This window comes from Zootoca vivipara, chromosome 2 (genome assembly GCF_963506605.1).
Source record: "Zootoca vivipara chromosome 2, rZooViv1.1, whole genome shotgun sequence".
Taxonomy (NCBI): domain Eukaryota; kingdom Metazoa; phylum Chordata; class Lepidosauria; order Squamata; family Lacertidae; genus Zootoca; species Zootoca vivipara.
The window spans coordinates 90,906,141-90,931,208 of record NC_083277.1 but is presented as its reverse complement, the minus strand read 5'-3'; the positions used below and the strand labels follow the sequence as shown (position 1 = coordinate 90,931,208).

At 45.1% G+C, this 25,068-nt stretch overlaps 1 protein-coding gene across 3 annotated transcripts; it reads right to left on the bottom strand.

The window, feature by feature from the left end:
• Positions 1-8,780: 8,780 nt before the first annotated feature.
• Positions 8,781-22,437, bottom strand: FOXJ1 (forkhead box J1). 3 transcript variants are annotated; one of them, XM_060271834.1, is made up of 4 exons: positions 22,225-22,437; positions 22,010-22,094; positions 20,213-20,795; positions 8,781-12,898 (listed from the first exon to the last, which is right to left on the bottom strand). In XM_060271834.1, the coding sequence occupies exons 3-4, from the start codon at positions 20,732-20,734 to the stop codon at positions 12,080-12,082; spliced, it is 1,341 nt and encodes a 446-aa protein (XP_060127817.1). In that variant the 5' UTR covers positions 20,735-20,795; positions 22,010-22,094; positions 22,225-22,437; the 3' UTR covers positions 8,781-12,079. The 3 variants fall into 3 exon arrangements, with proteins under 3 accessions (XP_060127817.1, XP_034960424.2, XP_060127816.1); XM_035104533.2 differs by having other exon boundaries at positions 22,010-22,437; XM_060271833.1 differs by lacking the exon at positions 22,010-22,094.
• Between the last annotated feature and the right edge of the window lie 2,631 nt (positions 22,438-25,068).

The following is a 25,068-nucleotide window of genomic DNA, read 5'->3' as shown; positions in this document are numbered from 1 at the left end:
TCAATAAATTTTGATTCTACAAATGCACTCTACCTCATGGACTGGGAAGTCCTTTAGATGTTGTTGACTCCAGTTCTGACCATCCCTGACAACTGGTCCTGCTGAGAGTTGGAACCCAACAACCAAGGGCGCACCTAGGGGTTGGTCAGGTTGGTACCTGCAAAGGGTGCAAGTCCAGGTGTGTGTGTGCAAAAAATAACTCTGGCTTGGAGTGGCTAGGAGCACACCAGCACGCTCCCTGGATCGCTCCTCCACTGCTCAGGACAGCCAGGGGAGGCATGCAGGCTCCTCTGAGCACCTCGCAGAGGAATGTGGCTGCTGATGTGGGCCGTTTCAGCAACCCTGCAGGGCCCCTCCCCAATCACCCAAGCGCCCATTGGGCCTCCAAGGGCACATGGGACGGCATGTGTGTTTGTGCCGGTACAGTTCCTTCCGTGCCAAGGATGCAAGGAAGCCATGGAACACCTCTGCCAACAACCTCTGGAGAGGCTCCCTCCCCATCCCTGATCTATCTTCTCCCCAGCTCACCATATAGACTGCATCCCAGGTCAGGTTTAGCCAATCTTCTGGCCCAGGCCCCTCCACAGATTTCCACTTACCAGCTAACTCAATTCTTGCAGCTATAATTAAGCCAGGTTGTTCGAAAGTGAATAAACCACACCCCGCTAAGCCTGTGGGCACCCAGATGACGACCAGGAATGGCCAAGTTTATCCTCATGTGATTCCATAAGTAATGCCACAGAATCCTGGAACCACATCTGGAGGAGTCCTGAACTACACAGACCAACCCCTTTGGGTTTCAGCCATTGCTAGTTGCTTAGGCAATGCCACCAGCCTGCTGAAAGGCGTGAATGGGCACCACTCCTGCAATGGTAGCGGTGAAAAGACGGAGAGCACTCAGGTGCTTCAGCAGTCTTCTGCAACCTGGTGGTGGCCTCTAGATGTTTGGGACTACAGCCATTCTGGCTAGGGATGAGAGGAGTCATAGCCCAAAACATACGGATGGCAGCACCAAGTTGGCAAAACTGTGCTACAATACTAAGAACAAAGAGAGGCATCCTTCCTGGCTAACAGGATCTTGCTAGTACATTAGTTGTCAGTCGGGGCACCGTTGAGAGACTTGAGCAGGCATCCCCAAACTTCGGCCCTCCAGATGTTTTGGACTACAATTCTCATCTTCCCAGACCACTGGTCCTGTTAGCTAGGGATCATGGGAGTTGTAGGCCAAAACATCTGGAGGGCCGCAGTTTGGGGATGCCTGGACTTGAGGAACATTCAAGGGAGCCCCTGGGGGGACATTGTTTCATTAACTTGCAGCCCATATCTTTCTGTATTATCTCTCTTCCTCTCCAAGGAACTTTCAGGGGAGCCGGTGGGGATAGAATGGGGCAGGGCGAGGGAATCCCCACTTACGCGCTGACCAGGAGTGATGGCGCCTTGGCCTGCCAGGAGCAGGATGCTGCCGGCCATGTAGAGAGCTACAGAGAGGTGAGGGAGTCCTGCCCAGGTATAGGGGGCAGTACAGAAGGGAGGGGGGAAAGACCTGGTGCCAGCCAGGCCCACGGAACTCCTCCACAACCATTGCCAGCGTTTGGCTTCTTGGGAACTGGCTTCCTTTTGAGAACTCTGGTGTTGCAATTCCTGCATTGCCAGGGGTTGGCCTAGATGGCCCTTAGGGTCCCTTCCAACGCTATAGTCTGTGATTCTTGTTTTTATGGAATCAAAGTGGCAGGTGCAGGGGTGTGAGAGAGGAGTGTGTCCCTCACCCCATAGGGCACCCCAGCCATTTTAAGGTGTTCTGGAGGCAGGAAGTGATTGCACGCGCACCACGACAAAACATTCTCATTTGTTGTTGGGGGAAATGCAATTTCTGCTAGCCGAGGCCCGTGGGAAAGATGCTCAGGGCCTCTACCAACAAGAAGCCTGCCTAATCCAAAGAAGCCTGCAACTAACCCATTGTCTAGAAGGGTTGAGTTTGCCTCAACTGGAGGCTGGGGAGCAAATTGCCCTAACCCTAATTAGCTGGGTTCTCCTGCACGGCTGTGGAAGAAAAAGCAGCAGCAAGCAGGGTCGATGGCCATTGCACAGTTTGCGTTGCACAATTCTTGTTTGATCTGCCAAACCGCAATGCATTTGCTCTGCTCGCGCACACAGGGAGGAAAAAAACCCCTCCCTTTCTTCCCCGCTTTGGAGAATAGCCCTCAACGCTTTTTGTGAAACTGACTGGCTTAAACAAACAAATAAGATTCCACCATGTCCCTCCCCCCCCCCTCGCTCGTGGTTTTGCAGTTAGGGAGGGAAGCGCGCCACTTCCCCCGGGAATGGAGCGAGGCCTTGAGGTGCCTGGGTGGGGAAGAGTCCTGCCCACAAGCTTTGGTGTTGGAAAACTCCTGCTTTTACCAGGCAAGCCCGGGCAGGCCGAGCAACGAAAGGGCCGTGACCTGCCTTTCTCGGTGCTTCTTCCCCCCCTTCTTTTTTTTCTCCCTGAGTACACATAGTGCTTTGTAAGAGGTGCTGTAGTCTCCCCCCAGCTCACGTTGGAGGGCAAAGTTGACAACCCAGGGGGAGAAAGTTTTATTGTCTCGCATTCTTTGCGCTCAATCTCCTCCTTGTTGGCTGCTGGAAAGCGTCAAGCTCGGAGGGAATAGAAGTTTAAAAATAATAAGAAAAAGAAGGAAAAGGGGAGGGAAAAAACAAGACCCCCGGCTTCAGTCCCCCCCCCACGCTCGTCCTGGTTACGCCACCGTTGTTCCCATCTACTCTCCCCGCCATCCCCGTTACAAATGCATCTTGCGGGCTGCTGTTGCACACAAATGTTTGAAAGGGTGGACCCAACCCAACCCCTCACTGGTGGGGTGGAAAACCACTCAGAAATTTGTTTCGTTTTTAAAACTGGACAAAAGGAGGTGATTTTTTTCTCTCTCTCTCCTTCTCTCTCTCCCCCTTTCCTCCTAAGCCTCGTATGACGATGCGGCTTTTATTTCGCTCTCCCTCCTGGGGCCTGGCTGACTCTTTGCTGCTGCAAAAGTCGTCAGAGGGTGGTTTTCTTTCACCCGCTTCCTTGTTTCCCTTTTATATTTCAAAGGGTTTCCATTTTGCAGGGGTGGGGGAGAAGCCGAAGAGAGTGGGCTGGAGGTGGGGGTCTTGCTTTAAAAAAAAAAAAAGGCGCTGCTTGGCACAGCTGTTTTTGACAACTGCCCGGGCTAAACAACACATAACTTGGGAGGCCTGCTGTTCCCCTGACAGACGGATTTGTACTTACTTAAAAGCCATGGGGGTTGAGAGCTGGAGCAGCATTGCTGGTGTGGGGAGGTGGTTGATCTGCCGGCAGTGCCACTTCCCCTCCCATTTAAACCTCCCCAAGCTCTTGGTGGCCCCATGGGAGCCAAAAAATATGCAGGTACCTAAGATTTCCCCAACCCCAGCAACTTCAAGGTGATGGAGGGGGTTTTATATTGTGAAAACAGAAGGGGGGGGGAGGAGGATGAACACACACACACACACACACACACACACACACACACACACACACACAAAAGGCTATCACAGGTTTCTCTCTTGTAACTGGGTAGTTTGGGCTGCGTACAACAAGGAGAGCTGAAATGTCCTATTGTGGGGGAATTGATGTCCTTTCTACCTCAGTTGATGCCTTTTCTGCATCAGTAGATTTGCTATGGAGCCCCCTGCACAATGTGCACACATGGCCTCTTGGATGCTGGCAAGTGAGATACCCCAGCTGTGGTACATAATAGGAAATAAAACGAAAGGGGTCTGAGCATCTCAGAATTCACTCAACAGTACTGTGGTCCACAATGATTATTATTTTTTTAAAGGATAGTTTGGAAGACACTTGTTGCGATGCCTCATGGATACCAGTCTCTCATCTGGTGAAAGGCTCTCTGTGGGAGTGGGAATACTAAGAGTTGGAGGGGAGAGAAGTTGAGGGTACAGGCAGGGGCCGGTAAATGGGTGAGGAGGGAGGAGATGCAGCACCCTTTGCTCATGTACAACAGGAGTGGGGAACCCCTTGGACTCCAACTCCCATCATTCCCAGACCACATGGCTAATAGGATGGTGCAGAGATGATGGGAACTGTAGTCCAGCAACATCTGGAGGGCCACAAAAAGTTCAGATAGATAGGTCAGATTGTTAGGAGTTGAGGCAGGCTGAATCCCTGTGCCCCCTTTTTAATTCTTGGGTTATCTGAGCTAGCTTCCTGGTGAGGTGTTGGGACATTAAGCGGAACAAAGGAAGGGGCTCTGTACGAGATACCACACCTCCATGAAATAATGGTTTTAAAGGTCTTGTGCTCCTCACTAGCTTCCAGGTTCCGCTTTCCCTATGGCTGTACCAAAGGTGAAGGTTTCCTGAACCAATGCAACTTCTCTAACATAAAGTTAAAGGGACCCCTGACCATTAGCTCCAGTCGTGACCGACTCTGGAGTTGCGGTGCTCATCTCACGTTATCGGCCGAGGGAGCTGGTGTACAGCTTCCAGGTCATGTGGCCAGCATGACAAAGCCGCTTCTGGTGAACCAGAGCAGCACACGGAAATTTCCGTTTACTTTCCTGCTGTAGCAGTACCTATTTATCTACTTGCACTTTGACATGCTTTTGAACTGCTACGGTAGGTTGGTAGGAGCTGGGACCGAACAACGGGAGCTCACCCCGTCGCGGGGATTCAAACCGCCAACCTTCTGATCGGCAAGCCCTAGACTCTGTGGCTTAACCCACAGCGCCACCCTAGCTTATGAGACCACTGGAACTCCCTTTTTAAAAAATACATGGATGCCCCCTATTTTGAAGCTGCCATGCCCCAATGAAGCATGGTGTTCCATAAGCTCATAATTTTGACCTCTCTACGTGGCTTGACCAGTGCGTGGCTGGCATTCTCTCCTGTACTGTTCCTCAAGTGCCTTTGTGCCATTCAAAGGTCATTAGTTCACCCTCCCTAACCTTTCATGTTCCCTTCCCCCTCCTTGCCTCCAACATCTTCACAGAAGCAATTGCTTCTGATCATAATTAGCCTCAAGTGGATTCATCTATTACTGTCTCTTTTGTGTGTGCTTCACTCCTGTGCTTTTCTCAGGGTACCTGGGCCATCTCTTCTCAACACCAGAGCTCTCTACCTTGGAGCGAGCACAAGATAGTTTCCACTACAGAAATGGACTGAATTTTCTTCATTTCATCAAGTCCCGCCCCCAGAAGGGGTGGGGGATCTTTTTCCAAATTAAGGGACACATTTCCTTCTGTGCAACCTTCCAGGGGCCACAGGCCACTGAGGCACCTGGCCAGAGGCAAAGGTGAGCAAAGGAACTACGTAAATCTCACCTCTGTACCATAAACTACTTTCTATACAAACACACACCTCTCTCTGTCCTCATCCAGAGGGCATTAGCAGAGCTCAAGGACACATTCCAAAGCAGGGCAGGTGAGGGGGGTGGCTGAGAAGGGGGGTGCAGCTTGGGGAGAGGGGTGTGGAGGGCCACAATCAGTCCCTAGGCCTAAGGTTCTCTACCTCTGCTCTAGAGTGTGAAGTGCTATCTCAGTCCTGAAAAGGAAAGGATACTAATACAGGATCTACGCAATACACCTTTTCAGCTATGCTAAATGTCTATATCTTGAACTAGTCCCATTTTTCAGGTACCATAAACCTTTATTTGGAACCCCACGGTGCAAAAAGAAGGGTGGGGGGGATGACTAAGAGCAGGAGCGAAGCGCCCCCCCCTCTCTCTCACACACACAGGCTGCTCCTGTCCTCCTGAGTGTCTTTTCCTTGCCTTGTCTTCATCCTGAGAGATAGCTCAGTTGGTAGAGCATGAGACTGTTGGTCTCAGGGGTGTGAGTTTGAGCCCCACGTTGGGTAAGAGATTCCTGCATTGCAGGGGGTTGGGCTAGATGGCCCTTGTGGTCCCTTCCAACTCTACACTTCTGTCCTGGGTTTGTTAAAGGGTCCGTCAGAGTAATGTAACATGCTTCTGCACGTGATATCTAATGTGATGCTAAAATACAGGGAGCAGCTTATCCTTCCCAAAGCAGAGTTTCCAGGCAGCTGGTGGTGCCTGCAAATCCCACTTTTAGTAGGGTCCTCTTGAATTCAACCTGGGCTGCCAGGGGGGGGGAATCATTGGCTTTCCTGCTGTCAAAGTGACACCAGGTGATTGACAGGTGGTGGCTCCATCCACCTGTCGAAGTGAACTTCAGGGGATGGGGAAATTCACCCTTGCCCTGAATCATTGAGGTCCAAAATGCTGCTTACTCCCTGTTTTTGGTCTTGCCTTCAGGTTGCCTAGTACGCCTGGGTCGTTCCTCTGCACTACTGTAGCTCTGTTCTTCTGCTGTCTGCTGCTTGTGGAATTACAGCTAAGGCTCCGCAAAGGAAGTAGACATTGCAGAGGAGGTTGCCTTGCTGGGAGGACGTGCAGGGAAATATAAGAAATGAAGTGCTGAGCCTCATGTCTCCCTAGTAGAAATCTCACTGGTTATATAACATAGTTCTGGAAAGCCCTTCCCATAACCCCAGGTCTGGTTGCATTGTGCATCATTGGTGCAAACTGCCCAAAGCCATTTCAGTCCCCAAAGTAGGCCTATACCAGTTTGAAATGAATCCAGATGTTCTGGGGAAGTGTCTGTAGCAAGCTCTGGCCATGTTTTATTGGATGAAGGTCAGTTGTTACAGTCTGGAGAAGCGAATAAGGCACTACAAGTGTGCTGACTACTATCACGTTGGCTTCACGTTTGTCTTTCATGGTTAATATTAAGTTGAATAGGATCTGGATCCATGTGGTGGGCAATGCCACTTTACAAGAGGAGGTCTTGAAAGAGCCAGCTTTAAGGTTTCACCTGGAAACTTCTTAGCACTATGTTGAATTATACCCAGTTCATCAGTAGTGCTAGAAAGCCCCAGTCTGGAAGCAGTCCATTTTCACTGTAGCGGTTTCCATTAAAGCACTCGTGGAATTCACATTTTGCATTGCTACAGATAATTTGTTTTTCAGAGCTTCTTGGTTGGAAGTTTAGCAAGTTTGACCATAACAGAGGCTTGGAAATAGTTTGTATTTGAAGTGTGTGCATTTTGAGAGATAGTTCCCACCTTGTTTTATAGCACAGCCTTTGCCAACCTTGTGGCCTCCAGATGTTTTGGGGCTACAACACACATCAGCCATAGCCTGGAGCTGCTCAGAGCAGTGGTCTAAAACATCTGGAGGGCAGAAGCCTGATGCAGCAATTGGGTTTTGTGAGTAACTTTATGCCATGTTCCTCCTTAGATCCTGCGATCAGCAGGTGGGCCCAGTTTGCCATAAAGAAGGAGGGGAAACGAGCATAATTTGATTTTGATACAGTATCTGGTAGGTTCACTAGGAGGCAAATTGGATTGATTCCATTCTCTCACAACTTGCCCTTTTGTGCGCAGATGAGTAGTTGGTCCAGTCCAGCCAGACACATTTGCCTCTCTTGTTAGAACTTCCATCTGCTGATTCTCCTCTAGACTTTGCTATGTTTTCTGAAGCCATTGATCTCTAGAATTACAGTGCGCTCCTGAAGCTTCCTGTATGGAGACTGGGACCACGCTTTCAGCAGCAGGCAGTCCAGAAATTCAAACCAACTTCCATAGACCTAAACTGATCTGTACCTCTTGAGAAAAGCTTGAACAAATTCACTATCCTAAACGTGCAAGACAAACATGAATTTAAAAACCTCCTGATGCTGGTCATCCTGATACTGGTCATTGACTGCAATAAAGCAACTTTACTCATTAGGAGAACACTGAAATTAGATTTGCAGCAGTATTAGGTTTTTAAAAAAATAAGTTGAAGCAAAGTCACTGACTGCAACCAGAACCCATTGAAATCAAGGACAAAAATCTCATTGATTTGTATGCTGAATATTACATTTAGGTTGTGAATCTAAGAGTACATATTTAGGTTTTTCAGATATATACCTGTGCTTCAAATGCCAAATCCCAAAATACAAAGAGGCATAACAAAAATCCATTGGATTTCTATTTAGTCCTACTGATTTTGGTGGAAGAGAGTTAAAGCGCAAACTTAATTCTTTCACTGAACAATAGGATTTTAAAATGCTGGACTCTGTATGCCTCGTGCCCATTGAAAGGTGAATTCCAAATCTGAGTGCACTGAATTAAAGTTCCAAATTTTAAATCCAGCAAATCACTCCGTTTTGCCTCGATTATTTGTTTCAAAACTGATGCTGAACACCTGGTCCATTTTGCATATAAATCCCCAGTTCATTTTAGTTCTGAAATATATGCTCTTCCATAATTTAAAATAAGGGCTTTTCTATTCCAGTAGTTACCCAAACTAATTTTTATTTTTCAATAAACAAGCAAAAAGGAGAGAGAGAGACATGTACACATATCTACGGACATGATTAAGGTTTCTAATATTGTTTCCAACAGCAACAGTTCCTAGCTTGCTATTTTTCATTAATCTAAACACACTCCAAATAAAATCTAGTATTTTAACTCACTGTAAATTAACAACATTTCCAACAGCAAAGGAGTGGATTAGAATCTGAATTGCTCTTATTTCAGTTCCATGTCGGTGGTACCCCACTTCCCCCATTATATTTAGGTGATCCATATGGTTCCCAGATACTCTTCTACACTCCCACTACAAATCAAATAGAGGGCTGAATCCTGCTCAGCTCCAGGAAGCTCTGTTGATTTTTATTAGCAATATTAATACCAGCTGGTCCCAGAATATGAACATACTTTGCCTTCCATTACTCTGCTTTTTCAGGTACTCATATGCTTGTGACTTTTCCAGGGTGTGTGTGTGTGTGTGTGTGTGTGTGTGTGTGTGTGTGTGTGTGTGTACCTCCAGAGCAGTCTTCTTACATTGACCTTTGGAGGCAATATATTTTAGACTAGAGATGGCCAGTCTTTGGGCCATGTGCTTTAGCACCCAAGTAATGAAGACTAGGCAGGTGGTGGCAGTTCATCTGTGAATGTCACGAGGCAGAACATTTTTACTACCCAGGAGGCGCGGCTCCATTCCCCTTTAGGAGTTCTAGTACTTGGCAGGGTGGGAGCTGTCCATGCTCTTGGGGAGTTTATTTTATCTGGGAATTTATGTCCTACATTCCTGCAGACGCTTCAAGGAATAAATGGCGTCCATCCCCATCCCAAATATGGGACTACCTTGGTGCTGCGCAGAACTCAAACTCTCGATTACACAAAAAAATCGTATCGGAGGTTGGATGTAAACCACAGGTTGTCCTTTCTAGACTGTGTGCACTCTGCATGTCCCAAGATAAAAATATATATATACATTTGGGTCAAGTGCTTGGAAAATAAAATGTGCAGCCGATGTGTGTAGACAGTGTGCAGCAACTCAGAACCAAATGCACATTTACTGCACATAAAAACACCCCAGGCCATTTGGAATGGCCTTCAGTCTTCTGCCTATAGAGAGATTCAATGGCCTACCTTTGAGGGATGGTGTGAGGATGATTGTAAAGCACACTGAATACTAAAAGTGCTAGGAAATAAAAATGCTTCATTGCCACATCTCTCCTTGCGCACTATTGTGAGCACAGGACTAATATTGGTGGCAGAAAGCAAAGAGCTATGCTTGGATTCTCTGCAGTTTCATCTGTGTCCATGATGCGGTGTTTTGTTTTTTTAAAACTGTGAATAAAGAGAATGTAGCATGGGAAGCAGCCATCTCTAGGTGTCAAATTATTGTCCCTGGAAGTCTAGCTCTTTTGTTAAAATAAACTGATGGGCGGGCAGAATACTCTGATGTGAACAGATGCGGTTCTAAAGAGGCATTTATCACAGTTCATCATATTTGTCACACAGAAACAGAAAGCCTGCACTTTTCTCCCCAGGTTGTAGCCTCTCCCCACTTAAAAATCATTGGGGTGGTCTGATTAAGGGGATGGAAACATTAACATTTCAAAACATAATGCACATGGGTGTACATTATTCAGGTAGGTGCAGAGAAGTAAAGGAAAAAAATGATTGATGTTTGCTCGATGAACGTTCTGTTTGTTTCTGAATCTGCTAAATGCAGACAGTAGAGCTTTACCATTCCAGTGAACCACTATATAGCTCTTTAGAAAGGTAAATACCTATAAAATATCATCATGTTCCAGACAAGACTGCCAGGTTCCCAGGGGGGATCTCCATAACTATTGGGAACATGCAGAGTTTACTTTATTTGAATGCACATAAACCTTAAGATGACTATTGGCTTAACATTAGCTGTGGGCTAAACACCTAGCTGGGTAGCAACTTCAGTTCTAGGATGAAAGCTAAATAAAAAGGCAGGGGGGAAGCTTTCATTTGCAGTTTCCACTGCATATACAGCCTTTGGCCTGTAACCATCCACTTAAGGCTATGGGCACACGTACGGTTTGAAATGCACAGGGCTTGCTATTCCACAGAGTGCTTTTGTACATAGCACTTTGCCATTGTACATAGCTTTGCACAGCAACGTTGCCTAAAGCGGGAGTTAGTCTCTGTGCTATCTGTACATACAGGTAGGAGGAGTGTTTAAGAAGCAGTGAACTACTTCCCTCCATTCACGTACTCTAGTCACACCCCCTAAGTGCTGAAATAAATGGTGCAACACCTCACTGCACTTGCACATGTGTAGTTCCTTCCTCACTTTGGGGGGAAAGTGCATTTTAAAAATATGCAGTGGGATGTTGTTGGTATGTATGGCACCTCAAAAGTGCACCTTCATCCAGCATTGAATACAAATTATCACACACTGTGTACATACCATGAGTCTAGAGCCACTGATTAACATGCCAATTCTGAGTTTTGTTTTAAACTCTCGCTGGCTAGAGACTCAAATATACGGAGACATTAACTAAAGCAGAGGAATATTTTAGAAGTACCCACCCAGGTCCGCTTGGCCAAAAGGAGAGGAAAATAATAGCCCTTCATTACTGATCAGTTGTGTTGGCAACTGATTTGTTGGAGTCTGTCTTTTAATCACACAAATTCCTTCATATCTTCCGGCTAGGAAAGGGTACAGCACTTTGTTAGTTGTTCAAGACTTTAGAGGGCCTGCCTGCCATGACTTCAAATGTCTAGGCTTTACAGTATACACAGTCAAGATTGCAAAAATGTAAAGAATTTAAGATACAAAAATAAGTAAAAAGGACCGTCTAGAGAATGCCAGGTCCCCATTCGTGGATTTTTAAAAATCCTCTACTGGCAGGAATTCCCACTTGCATATTTTATTACATTTCCCCTCTGTATAACAAATGCTTGATACACTTCAATCTTAATTAACATCATTACAAACAATCCTCATTTCCCACCCCCGCTGTAAATACTCTACTGATTGTGCCCTGTAGCTAAAAATATAGGTTTTGTAATAGATATATAGATATATAGTAGGCTCTCTATTTTATAAGCCTGAAAGTTCTTGCCTTGTTGATTCATTTCTGAATATACAGATGTCAACATCTAAACTAGTCCTAGATAGACTGGTGGTTGAAATTCATAGAATACAGATGGGAATTGTATTTGCCTGCTACGTAATTGTCCCATGTTTTACCGAGAAGAAATTTTCCCTGGGTAGAAACAATGCAAACACACTCACATCAAAGAGAGGGGTGGAGGGAGAAGCCAATGGACAAAAGAAGGAAGAGGAAATTACAGAAATCACAAATCTAACATGTTTTTAGTAATCAGAAAAGGCCAGCTCTTCCATCCTATTCCATTCTATTCAAATGTCATGCCCTCCCCTGCAAGGAAGATATGCCCTTTTCAATTCCCTCCACCCCCAAAGTAGAAAAATTCCATATTTCTTTAAAAGAACACAAAAATAAGTACTGTATTATTATTATTTTGTTGTCTTTTGGGGTACAGAGTTCCCCATGTGTTGCTTTCAGATACATCCTGCCAAATTCTCCAGATCTTTCCCTCCCCGCGCCCGACGCCTCTGTGATCCATGTGGTCCCAAGAATGAAGATGTCTTGTTTGCTAGAGGATTCTACTGTTAGTGTAAAGTCCCGCAGCACTGGGCCAATCTTGTTCATACAGCAGGTCAATCTGGGGTGATCTTGAGCCTTCCATCCAGGGCTCTTGTCACTCATTAAAGACACCCAGCATTGCTCCAGTCATTCATTTCCGTCTGCAACGAAGGATCGTTGAGTTCAAAGAGCGGATCTATGTTGACAGAACTTGAGAGGTAATCGTTTCTCCCTTCATCCCAGGGATGCTGAAGGAAAGAAGTGGCAATGAAGGTCTCATCAAAGTCCAAGCTGTTCTGGTTGGATTCGGTTAGGATGTAATCCTGCCCAGCAGGGCACCACTCCTGTGGGCAGTCAATATGTCTTCCATGCACAGTCAAGTCTACATCCCTGGTTATTGGGCTAATAGGAGGAGTGATCTCCAGATCCTCGAAGGTGGAGAAGTCACCATTTAAGGTGGTGTCGAAGATAGCTTCCCAGTCAAAGTCACCTTTCAGAGACCCAAGCTCTGTCTGCTCTTCCTGAGTGAGCAGAGGGGAGCTGGAGAGACGGGCTGTCTTGCACATCCGTTTGGGGAGTGGCTGCTTGCGTTTATGGCTCATTTTCCCATCTGCCGGGTTCCAGTTCTGGTCGCCAGTGGCTTCTTCAAACTCTTTGAGCAGCTGCTGAGACTCCATGTTGATTTTCAGGATGCTGTTGTTTTTCCAAGATGCTGCCACCTGCTGAGCCGATGAACTTGAGCCAGCATCCTGCTGGAGTCTTCCGGTGAAAGCTGGGTGGATTTGCACGGGGGGCATCCTGCGCTTCTTGAATGCTCCGTTCATCAGCCTGTCTGCATACTGGGGGTCGATCTTCCAGAATCCACCTTTCCCTGGTTCGTCCTTTTCTCGTGGCACCTTGATGAAGCACTTATTCAAGGACAGGTTGTGCCTAATGGAGTTCTGAAACCAGAATTAAACAAAATGGAGTTTTAATATAAGTAACCGCAAACATAAACCCACATTGTAGTGAATACAATGAAGGCGGCTGAATCAGCTGTAAGTGTGAAGGTCTTTTCAGCAAGGAAGAAGGCTGAAGTGGCTTGCCACAGTGAAACTGAATCTGGAATAGAATGATGCTTAAATGAGCCTCATGGCCAGGCATATTTCTACAGATAAATGACCATCCTCATTCCTATACAACTTTGAAATATATGGAGTCATGCCTCAACTCCCATCATGATATTTTAACCATCATGATCAACCAAGAACTTCATATCATGTCACATGAGCATTAAATTCATACAGGAGCGACATTCATGAACCAGAATATTTACTGGAAGTATTTTGTAAGAACCTTCATTTGAGATGGCCTATAGATGTCAATGGCAAGTGTGGAGAGATGAGGGGTGTTAGTACCCTGTCTGCTTTTTCTAGTGCATGCATTGCATACTGTTAGGGGACATTCAACACACATAACTTCCCAGAAAGAATCATGGGAACTGCAGTTAAGGTTGCTGGGAATTGTAGCTTTGTAAGGGGGAAACTACAGTTCCTGGGACTCTTTTGGGGAAGCCATGTATTGGATGTACTTTAAAATGTAGGGTGTGGATCTGCCCTTAGTTTCAAGGTTTGATTCTTTTAAAATATTCTAAGTTGCCCTGAGCTTTCAGGAAAAGATAGGTATCTTGTGCCATGTGTGTCTATACTACAAGTTTAAACAACTCTCAAAGCACAACCTGGCTTTCAAACTGCTGTTCTGTGCAGAAATCTCTAAGAAATAATTCTCAGCACTCTTGCAAAGCTACCATTTCCAAGGTGTTGTCAAGGAAGTCAAGAAGAGAGCTAAACAAGATTAAATCTGTTTAAATCTGAACTTAAAACTTTTCATAAATAATAATACTTAAAATGTGAAAAGGGTCTTTCATCTCCCTCATAGTACACAAACACTTGTTCTCTTATTGTCATACGTTTTCTAGTCTGCTGCCCTCCTTCCGTCACTCCTTTAAATAACAAACATGCTAGCAGAAGTGGAGCCAAGACTGAGCCACCGAGAAACTAGCGTAATTAGGGGGAATCCCAAAATTTCAGAAGTACAGGACGTCATTAAAAACAACAACTGATGTGGTTTTTTTTAAAAAAGGTGATACTAGATAACCAAAAAAAGTTTAGTTTTAGCTGGAAAAGAAAACCAAGGTGGAGTAGCCTGAAGACAGGTATGGATGGATGTACAAGATAATATAATGATCCAGTCCAGTGTTGGCATGAGAAAAAAAATATGAATGGTGGAAGAGAAAGTGCAAAGAGAGTTTTGATGGAGGCATACAGTATGTGGAAGATTAAGAGGAAAAGTGACCTCTGGACATAAGCCACCCCAACAATCTCTGCAGGTGCAGGGCAAAGAAAGAGAAGTAATTTTTAAGCAACCACATGCCCAGCCTTGCTGTCCTTTAGTGATGCTTAAGAAAAGACATATTCCCACAAGCTCCAGCTCATTCAGAATTACTGGAGGGGAATAACACCTTAATACAGGCATCCCCAAACTGTGGCCCTCCAGATGTTTTGGCCTACAACTCCCATGAGTCCTAGCTAACAGGACCAGTGGTTGGGGAAGATGGGAATTGTAGTCCAAAACATCTGGAGGGCCGAAGTTTGGGGATGCCTGCCTTAATATAAGGAAAAGCTAATGCAGATGCCCTCCATTTATACTGAGTGTCACTCATCATAAGATCAAGTGTCTCCTTTAATATGCCAATAATAATAATAATAATAATAATAATAATAATAATAATAATATACCCTGCCCATCTGGCTGGGTTCCCCCCAGCCCCAGTTACAATGAATAGTTTCTTTCAGTCTAAAAGACTGCATATTAGGTCTGGACCAGAACAGATTGTAATGCAGTGAAATAGTGTAGTAGAAATAGTGCCTTTTTTCCTTCCATGGTACTAGAAGAGACAGTTTCTGTTTTACTGGTTTTGGTCAGAAGTGTTCACAGAAACTTTCTGAACAGTGAGATGAAGAAGACAACCATCTCACAGCCTCAAAATCAGAAGAGAACAGACCTCCTCCTCAATGCTTCAGGAGACCAGAAAGTTAAGCCAGACATTTTATGACCCTCATAGTTGGATTGTTTTTAAACCCCATGCTAGCCGGAAAACTGATTTTGACCTGGCTGATGTGTCACTTAAAAAACCTATAGTTTAAAAGTGAACATGCAAGGTACTTTAGGCACTGTTAACATCTCAGCTGCTGTGCTCTTTCTTCCTCTGCTCATGCCAGGCTGCTAGGATTATGTCTAAACCTGGGCTCATTGTTTTTTTCCTCCCTCCAAACAAACCATAAACTGTAAATTACCTAAGTTTGTTCTTGGCTTCTGGCTTCTGGCTTGCTTGCACAAAACAAACAGTGAGCTCAGGTTCTTAAGTGTCACTAATCCAAACCATGGTTTCATTCCTGGCAGAAGTAGGGGAGGAATGAAGCAGCTGCGGTTTTTGCTCTGTGCCACCAGCACACTGCAGCCGGTGCACCTTTTAAAGCACAGCTAAGCTTCAAATAATGAGTGAACCAACATGTCTGATGCTCAAGGATTATCCCAGAAACCACAGCTATCATGGTACCCTATGGTGCTAAATACAACACCAACACTGTGAAAAAAACCACTTCATTTGACAGAAATGGAATAGGAGTCATAACATAACTCCGCCCCTTGCTCTGCACACTCACTGGCCTCCTTGGTATGGATTGCTTATATTTACACACCCATGTGAGACACACATTTGTGCACCCATGGAACATCCTTTGGCTGGAATGGACTTTTTAAAAAAAAATCAGAAAAGCTCTAGAAAAAATAGCAACAAAGAGAGAAACCAAAAGAAGGGGCATTTACTGTTCCCATAGAGCTACTCCTCTGAAGAATGAATGTGCGTGTCTAGAGTGATGTGCACAATCAGAAAGGAAACTCTGCTATTGGGTAAATAACAGCCTCTTATAAAGCACAAAGCCAGAGGAGGGTGTTAAGAGATTGGATATGGTAAAGGATTGTGTGCAAGAGTTTTTCTTTTCTTTTTTTCTTAAAAAAAAAAATGTTGCCTGGATATCTTTATGCTTATTCATCCATAATCCGTATTGCCAAAGAGCAAAAGCAAGGCTTGAATGCCTGTAGGGCTAAATAATAATAAGAAGCGATTCCTCTAGGCTGAAACTCCCTGGGCATCTTGGCTCCTTTCCAAAGCACACAGCTCCCACAGGAATCTCTCCCCATCCCCCCCACCCCCCTGCTTATGGGTGGCATGACATTTTGACTTTGTGTCTGCACTTACAGGAACTGGGGTTGACGAGGCGGGTGAGAACATGGGCACGATGGGAGAAAGGGGAAAGAAAGAAAGAAAGAAAGAAAGAAAGAAAGAAAGAAAGAAAGAAAGAAAGAAAGAAAGAAAGAAAGAAAGAAAGGAGAAAATAAAGAAATTCCTGTGAACGTGCTGGTCTCCAATGAGTCAGAATTTACTGTTTAATGAAATTTTACAAGGGTCAGAGAATAACCCTCTCCCCTGCTAGAGTCAGTTTAAATCTGCTGGGCTTGCCTACAAGCTGATTATTACCCAGCTAGTTAGCATATTTATCATTCTTCCCTGCAAGGATCCATCAAACCACCTGCATCACGATAAAGAGGGAATGAATACTGGGTTTTTGTTTTTTAAAAGGGGGGAAAGAAAGAACAGGAAAGTTTGCACCAACTACATCAATATGCAAGGGGTTTTCTTTCTTTCTTTTTGTACTTATTAATCCCCATGTTGTTGTTAATTCTGTAAAACATAAAATGTCCCAGTCTCATAGGAAGCCTAATGGATTTAGTTTTGGTCAATATCTTTACTAGGATTTAGGACCACTAGAATGTGAGAAAATAGTGAGCAAGCTTTTGAGTTCTCCAGAAGTCTTTATCAGGTTAGATGTTACACTTGTTTTATGCATTGTGACCATGGTAGGAATCAGAAACATCCACTACACTGAGCAGCGTCATTGTAGTGACTGTAAGCAATACTGTTTTGGCACATCAAGAGACCTGGTTGGTGATACAGTCTACCAGGAGGATTGGACACAAGCTTTGCTATGTGTAGTGGCAGCCTTTTGACAGGTGATGGAATGACAATAATACTATGTTATGTCACCACCATCATATCCAGCCACCCAGAATCTAACTCATTAACTAATCACTTTGGATGGAGAGGAAACTCTTTGTTTCACCTTAAGCCAACTTCAATAAAATACTGGAGGGCCCAGATAAGCCCCACCCCTCATGATTGATCACATGACATGGTGCACACACACCATTTGAATGGCAATGCCCATCAACTTAGTGGGGGGATGGTCCCCTCAATTTTTTGGGGGGGGGTGTCAATTGCCTTCAGCCCCTAGGAGTTGGCTCTTATGATCTTAAGGATGATGTGGCAAGGAACATCTCAACAGGGTTTTCCTCAAGGATTCAACACTAAAACTACCCATGAATATCAAACTGTCACATCAATTGTCAGAAACGAATGACATGTACTCATCATTTTCCTTTGACTGAGATGATGATGATTGTTATTATTTTTAGAAAACAGTGCTTCGAGAGCAGAAGGGAAAGTCCAAGGTATAGAAATAAGAGTGGATGCTTGAAATATGCTGACTTTTGGGTCTCCGTCTATTGGTATGGGGCTGAAGATTCACTGTCTTACCAGGACTATTTGAAGGACACAAAAAATTACAAGTCATATAGATGCTACAGTAATAGAGTCCAGTAAGTACCTTATAACCTGTTGAACAAATTTTATTTGGATTTTCCGAAAGGCAAAACTTTCCCTCTTTTTTCCTACCCAAACTCTTACTTGTCCAGCCTACCATTGACTCAAATATTTTTAAACCTCAAGGAGCCAAAGACACAAATGAGTTTACCATGTATCACACACATTGGGAATTGAAGGAGGTAGTGCTCAAGGACAGAGATTCCTCCTTGCACTGTGGTGTTTGCTAGGGGATGGAGAGAGCCTCAACATGCATTATTTCAATATTGTTGTTAACATGGTAACAAAAATGAATTTATTCTCATTACAGGCCACAGCCTTCATTGCAGGCTGATGTCTTATGTCCAAGGCTGTTCAGCTGGTGGTCATGAGACTTTGGCTCTTCATATGCTATTATTGGTATTCAACTCTCATTACCCTCAGCCAGCATGGCCATTGATCAAGGATAATGGGAAATGTAGTCTAGCAATATCTTGCAGGTTACTTACACCTCTCCAAGAGGTTAGTGAAAAGTTATAATATTTCTGTCTTTGACCATTTGAGGTACTGTATACTTCTGATCCAATATCCCAGCCATTCTACACTTAGATGCACCTCTTTCCTAATAACCTCTCTGAAATCTTTATTTTGCCTTCTTTCAAATGCTTCTCCACAGTCCATCTTGGAAAGCATCAGGTTGGGTGGAAAAGACACATCAATTTCTTTGGCACATGTGTTCCCTCCTCAATGGATCAAGGGGGGGGGGGAAGAGAAGTTTATAACCCTGACTTTTTCTCCTCTTTCTCCCTAGAAGTTGCTTGTTTTAAATCTCCATGCATGACACAAATTGGCCAAGTATCTCCCACATGTGTGACCAACTAAATTTTGGATACGAGAAGTTAAGCTTCCAGATAATGAATATGGAAGATAGTTCCATATTCAAAGGGCTGGTTTCCAAAGCCCTCCTAACAAGATTGTTCCCACTGAAATCTGGGGGGAGGGGGGGACAGAGACATTTCAGGGTGGAGCATTAAGATTTACAGCAAAGTGTAAGGCTTATTCTTGGGTATATTCAAGATAAAAATTATTTTAAAAAACTAAGCATCCTGAGAGCATTTGTTGTGGCTATTTTTTTCTACCTCATCGTAACCAGAAATATAAACACTTGTGGGGAATAATCACATGTTATCCACAATGAAGGATGGAGTGGGGTTGACTGCCCCCTTCCTTCTCTAAATGTTTCCCCTGCTTCCCAGTTGTGCAGTTAATTGACTCCAAATGCCCATTTATGACCGACTGGATTAGCAGCATTAAACATCCAATGAAATATTGGAGGAGAATCATCTCTAGGCAATGCAACCCGCCTCTTGGCTCCTACTCTTCCTATTGCCATCTTTACTTTTCTTTCGCCCTCCACCTGTTTCCTTCTCTCTTCCCCTTCACTGCCCCTCTGTTGTTTTTCTGTACTTTCTATGGCACTTCCTTTAGGTTTGTTGGATCCTCAAAAAAAGGACATTCTCTCAATCATCCACAGCCTTTGTTAGATAATTGCTACCTTCAAAAGGAGAAAATGCCTGTTTACATTGCTCTGCTTTCTCATTTACCACAACCTCCGTGTGCTACTAAGTGCTTACTCCAGGCAAAACACCTTGATAGGAAACATACCAAGCAACAGTAATTGCACCCTAGGGAGAAGGAAGCACAGAAAGGAGCTGCAGCATGAATATTACAAACACTTGGTTGCTTTCTAATGTTATGGAGGTTGACAGGAGATCTGTTCCTCATCTCGTGGCAAGAGGAACGTACAGCCACCTGACCACAGACATAGCTGGTTCTCCTGTAAGGTGGCACAAGTGACATTGATAGAACCTTACATTATGTATGTACAAGGAAAGATGATCCAGGAAAAAGGGTGCTAGTGTCTAAATTTGCACACCCACCGTACATTTAAAGCACATAACACACACACACCCTTATAATATTGGGAACTGTAGTTTGTTACAGCTGCTGGGGATTGCAGTTCTGTCTGGGTAAGCTACAGTTCCCAGGATTTATTTGGGGTGTAAATGCTTTGAATGTGCTCAAAAGGTATGGTGTGGTCCAGCTCCTGGTTGCAAACCGAACTCTACTTAGCTGGGAGTAAGTCCCATCAAATTCTATATGGACATGATTAGGACTGTGCTGTGTGTTAAGAATGTAGGGAGCGGTTTGCTGCTCTAGCCATGGCCATTTTTAAGGATTCTGGCCAAGTAGCTTTGATTTCCTTCATCAGCATATTAGGTGTACACAACACTTGCCTCACATGGAAATTATGAGAATTTAAATAGTGGTGAGACTGTCAGATAATGCAAGTCATAAAAGCATCAAGGTTGATTTGGGAAGATGGCTGGTCATGAACTGCAGTGGATAGCCAACAGAAAACATGGGGACAGTAGCAAGTGCACTATAACCTCACCCACATGACTGGGTGGCCAAAATGCAGAGAGGTATGGGCTGTCCCATCCTAGGCACCTACCTGCCATGTGGGGTCTGCATGGCGGAAATAGCAGAAATTATCTGTAATCCATTTATAGATGTCTGAGAGAGTGATTTTGGTTTTCTTGCTTGCTTCCATCGCCATGCAGATTAGCGTGGCATAGGAGTAAGGAGGCTTCACATGGGGATTAGTCTTGTAATCTATGTCTTCCAATGGCTGGCCTTGCAGGTGTGCAGTCCTGGATGTGGAAGAGGAGATTGGCTTGCCAGGGGTATGGGGCATCCCCATGCAAGCCGGGTCACCAGCTAGAGGGGAACACGGTGCAGCAGAGCCAGGGATCTTATGATAGCCGTGAGGATCTGTGCTGCAAGGGGAAGAGCTTGCCTTGCCCATGTTGGCGTTGATGATGGAAAATTCTTGAAGCCACTGTAGGCTGGTCAAGCTGTCGTCCAGGTTGCCCGAATCTGCCATGCCGCTTTCCTGACCTTTCTCTTCTTCAGACTGCACGTTCAGCCAGCTGTCAGTCATGTCAGGGGAAGCCAAAATAGGCAAATCCAACATTCAGGAATTGTGGGAGAGCAGGAAGGGGGAAGAAGGGGGAAGGGCAGGGGGGGTGACAATCCTGCAACAATAACACAAAGAAGTTCAAGGCCCCTAACAAATGGGCAGCTCACAAACAAACACTTGAGCAGGTTGTTTTCTAGCCAGACACTCTAAAAGCACTGGAGCCAAATATACCCTTGAGGTAATCCCAAAGAACTGAGCCATCCCTGGGTGTAGGATCCCCTTCTCAAACCAGCCTACTTAACTAGCCTGCTTTATGCAGACCACAGCCTAAGATGGGTGGAATTCACCCAAATGCCCTTTTTTTTCTTTTGTGGCAAGATTTTTCGCAAAACTGCCAAGAATCTAAGTAGCATTTGTTCCTATTGAAACACTTAAAACCCAGCTAGAAACATGCAACTGAAACGAACATGTTAGTATCTCCTTCTAGGTAAATAACAATTTATTCAGCTTCATAAATGCTTCGGCTTGCAAACCTGATAGTCCCTAACCCTTTTACTGATTCCATCTTAGTGATATGAAGTAGCCTCTGTTTTAAATCTGTCATTGATTCCTCACTAAATGTACAACACCACCAGTTTTTGTTTTTGTTTTCTTCAACAGTAGAGGTATGAATACTGCCATAAAAATGGTTAAGATGTTGGGAGTTTCATGCCATTTCATAATGCCTAGAATTTCCAAGGCTATCTTGGGGATAAACATGATTCATTGTGTTTTTTTTAAAGGAAAATCTACCTCCAGCAACACAATCCATAACTTGAAGCACTTTCATTAAGGCAAGTGGCACCCTAGTGCCAAACACATCATGTGATGTACTGTATATCCCATTGATTTCAATGGAACCTACCTTCAGGTAATGGGCTTAGGTTGCAAATTGCTCCCATTGATTTGGCAGGGAGCTAAATCAGTTTAAGCCTGACTGTTTTGGCTCAGCTGGTTCATAGAGCAGAGGTAAAATCACACCTAGGCTGCTCGGCTGTAATCCTGAACCCAGAGAGTAAGCCCCATTTACCTCAATGGGGCTTAATGCCCAGTATATTATGCACAGGATTGGGCTGCTTTGAAATCCTATGAATCTTGTATGCCGCATATGTAAGCATAATAAGACAGCGTTAAGGATGGAGAACCAGAAGAAGAGTGGCTGAGTACCTGTATTTAAGCTTTATGCCCCCTGAACTACTGGTAGTACATGAAGATTCATGCCAACCATCTGCACATGAAACACACAGAATTCAACCAAGCCCCTCAATGTAGTATACAGAAGGCTCTTACCATGAATTATTTCTTCCCGCTTTAAATGAAAGCTTTGTTACATTTGCGTTGATGGGTTCATGAGAGGGTCCCTCTGCATTCACGTCTGGCCAGAACCATAAAATAAAAATTGTGTGCTGGGGGGATTCCAGCCTCCCCAGGATAACGTGGCGGATAAATAAAGCTGGCCTGCCCTCCCCGCCTTATTAAGAAACAAATAATTCCGTTTATCTTACCTGTTCCTACGAAGGAACCCCACTACCGCCAAGTGTTTACTACTAAGCGCCGAATATTCAGTGGGGTGAAGTGTGTGGCGGGTGGGGGCCGGGTAGGGAAATAGGGTAGATTTCTACTGCTCTCCCGTTGGATGAATTATTACGCCCCTCGCTGCCAGAGCCCTTTTATTCCGGAGCCGCTGTGATTTGTAAGCAACAGAATGACTGTCAATAAGTAGCTGCTCCGAAAGGCTTCTCTGGATGCTATGGAGACGCTCCGCCCCTATAAACAGCTTCTGCCCCTCTCATTGGTCCTCAGATCTCCATGGAGAGCGCAATCACTTGACAGGGTCTCTCTCTCTCTCTCTCTCTCTCTCTCTCTCTCTCTCTCTCTCTCTCTCTCTCTCTCTCTCTCTCTCTCTCTCTCTCTCTCTCTCTCTCTCTCTCTCTCTCTCTGCGGTTCTGCTACTTTGCACAAACTTTGTTTTGCCCCCTATCCATCTCTCTCCCCCCTCCACATCGCACCCCCCCCACCTGCTTCATTTGCCACCAGTTAATTTTTAGTCACGGATCCTGGCGGCCGAGGTGGGAAAAGAGAAGCTTATGAAACCTTTAAAACCTAAGAGCTTTTAAATATCTAATGAAGCGCAATCGCACGCATTATTTGTTTTTTTAAAAAACCGACCTGGCCCGAGCGGGGTGGGGGGTCTTTTCAAAAGCGCGTGCTTGTGCGCGCGCGCCCCGTCGGCTGCTTTGCTTATAAGGGTGGCTCGGTTGGTATGTGGCCACTGCCCACACAGAGGGGAGTGGGGGCTTGGGAATTATTTGCTGTGAGTTTCATTAAGACAAATTAAAGTCCACTTGAAACAGCTCCCAGATGCCCATTATTCTTCGGGATACTAAAGGAAAGCTGGAGGTGTTGGGGGGGAGAGAGAGAACCCCTCTGCCAAGAAACAAACAACCCAGCAACCAGAAAGATTCCAGGCCTTGGAAAGAAAGGGAACGATTTCAACCGCCTGCTCCTTCCTTTCACTGGGGCGATTCTACCCCTCATCTCTTTAGCTTGGCGTTGCTTTTGTCCACTCTGATCAGCAGGACAGGGCAGTTGCTGACTCTTCCCCCACCTCCTTCAGCCCCCCCCCCCAAATCGACGAGGCATTACCTCTGCTTTGAAGTTATATTTGAGAGAAAAACGATGAAGAGTCATTGCTTGCAGTTGGAGGGGTGTGGAGGAGGAGAGGGCATTCATGTGCAAAGGTCTTGGCTCTCCTTGAACCTTGGCCATGGCTGAATTAATAGTTAGCCTTTCATGATGCTAAGAAATTCCGGGGGCCAAATTGACCCCACGTGCAGCTTGGGCCCAGCGAAGGCAGCCAGCATGACTTTTCCCTTCTGCTTACCTGCTTCAGTTCTGAAAAGTTTACCTTCTCCCCTTGACCTTTGTGTAACCCGAAGTAATTAGATGAAAGGGGATAGGGGGGAAATTTTGTGTGGGTAGAACTGCAGACCCTGCATCAAAAAGGTTGCTGGATGTGCCCCCCCCCTATTTAATTAAGAGGCTACAGTCGCAGCCCTATATAATAGGATGCCCCCTCCCTTCTTTCAGAAAAAAGGGATGATTGAAATGGATATTAGGTATTTATTACATGTTCATGTTGTTCTTCCTCCAAAGAGTTCATCGTAGGTTATATAACTCCCTGTCTTTTTATTCTTACAACAAGCCTGTGAGGTAGGCAAGGCTGAGAAGTACTAATGAGCTCAAGGGGAGCTTTATGGCTAAAGCACCATTCTGCCTACAATTCTCATTCTCTCTCTCTCTTTCTCCCCCCCCCCACTGAAATCAATTACATTTCCCACATGGAAATCTGTCTTAGAAATGGAAGGTGAGCCTACCTCATGCAGGTCAGCTGATGCTCTGAGGTGTGTTTTATTCTGGAGAGCTTCAGCAGAGTTTTGCTGGGCAGAATTGAACTGTGGTGACATCAACACACCTGGCTAGCAGTGTCCAAATATTTCTGTTAATCAGTCACTTCCCCTACAGTCTTTGAAAAATTAAAACTGTCTGCCGTTAGGTATGGGCAGGCAGGGGGGAAATGGACAGAAACCCTCCCCGTGTCAAAAGGACAGCAGAGATGTGAAACAGTTCTCAAAACCTTGTTTTGATTTTGCCCACAGCCCACCAAGACAAATGAGTCTTCTACCACAGCTGCTTTCGACTGTACCAGAGTGGTGGACTGGCTAGAGTCTCAGACTAGGACATGGTCAATCTTGGATTAGCCAGTCAGTATCCGTTAGCCTAAACTACCTCACAGGGTTGTCATGTGGATTGAATGAAGCAGTGTGCGTTGTGTGGAAATCAAGCACACTTCCTTGGGCTCCTCGGAGGAAAAGCAGGATACAAATGAGACCAGTATCACTCCTACACACATAAAGCCAATCTCTTGCCCTTAAAGATCTTTTCTCTCTCTCTCTCATATTGTTTATCTGACATTTACATTCCATTGCCCTCACAAAAGCATCAGACAATGCCCCGCTAAGACAGTTTACCCACTTTGGAAGCAGGCCCAGAGCCAACGGTAGAGGTTGCAACATACCAGTTGCTCACTCACAAAGAGTGGCGCGCATCGCGAGTTAAAGGGTGCTCTCTGCCGTTTACACTTCTGCTCTGCCAATCTCAGAATGGAAATTATATTGGCACAGTTCCTCCTCTAATGATTTTAAAGCACATTGTCTCCAGTGCACCACCCATTACCTACTGTCTCCAATCCCCCAGTTATCAACCGCCCTGTTAAAATGTTCATGCGGTTAGCGTTACCGCTGTGAAACCGAAACACACACATTAGGGTCCCCCCCCTCTTCCTGGCA

Excerpts from the sequence above, each read along its gene's own strand:
- FOXJ1 (XM_035104533.2), bottom strand. The coding sequence starts at position 20,734 with ATGTTGGATTTGCCTATTTTGGCTTCCCCTGACATGACTGACAGCTGG. Across the intron at positions 12,899-20,212 it reads ATGCAGACCCCACATGGCAG|AACTCCATTAGGCACAACCT; the intron begins GTAGGTGCCTAG and ends TTCTGGTTTCAG.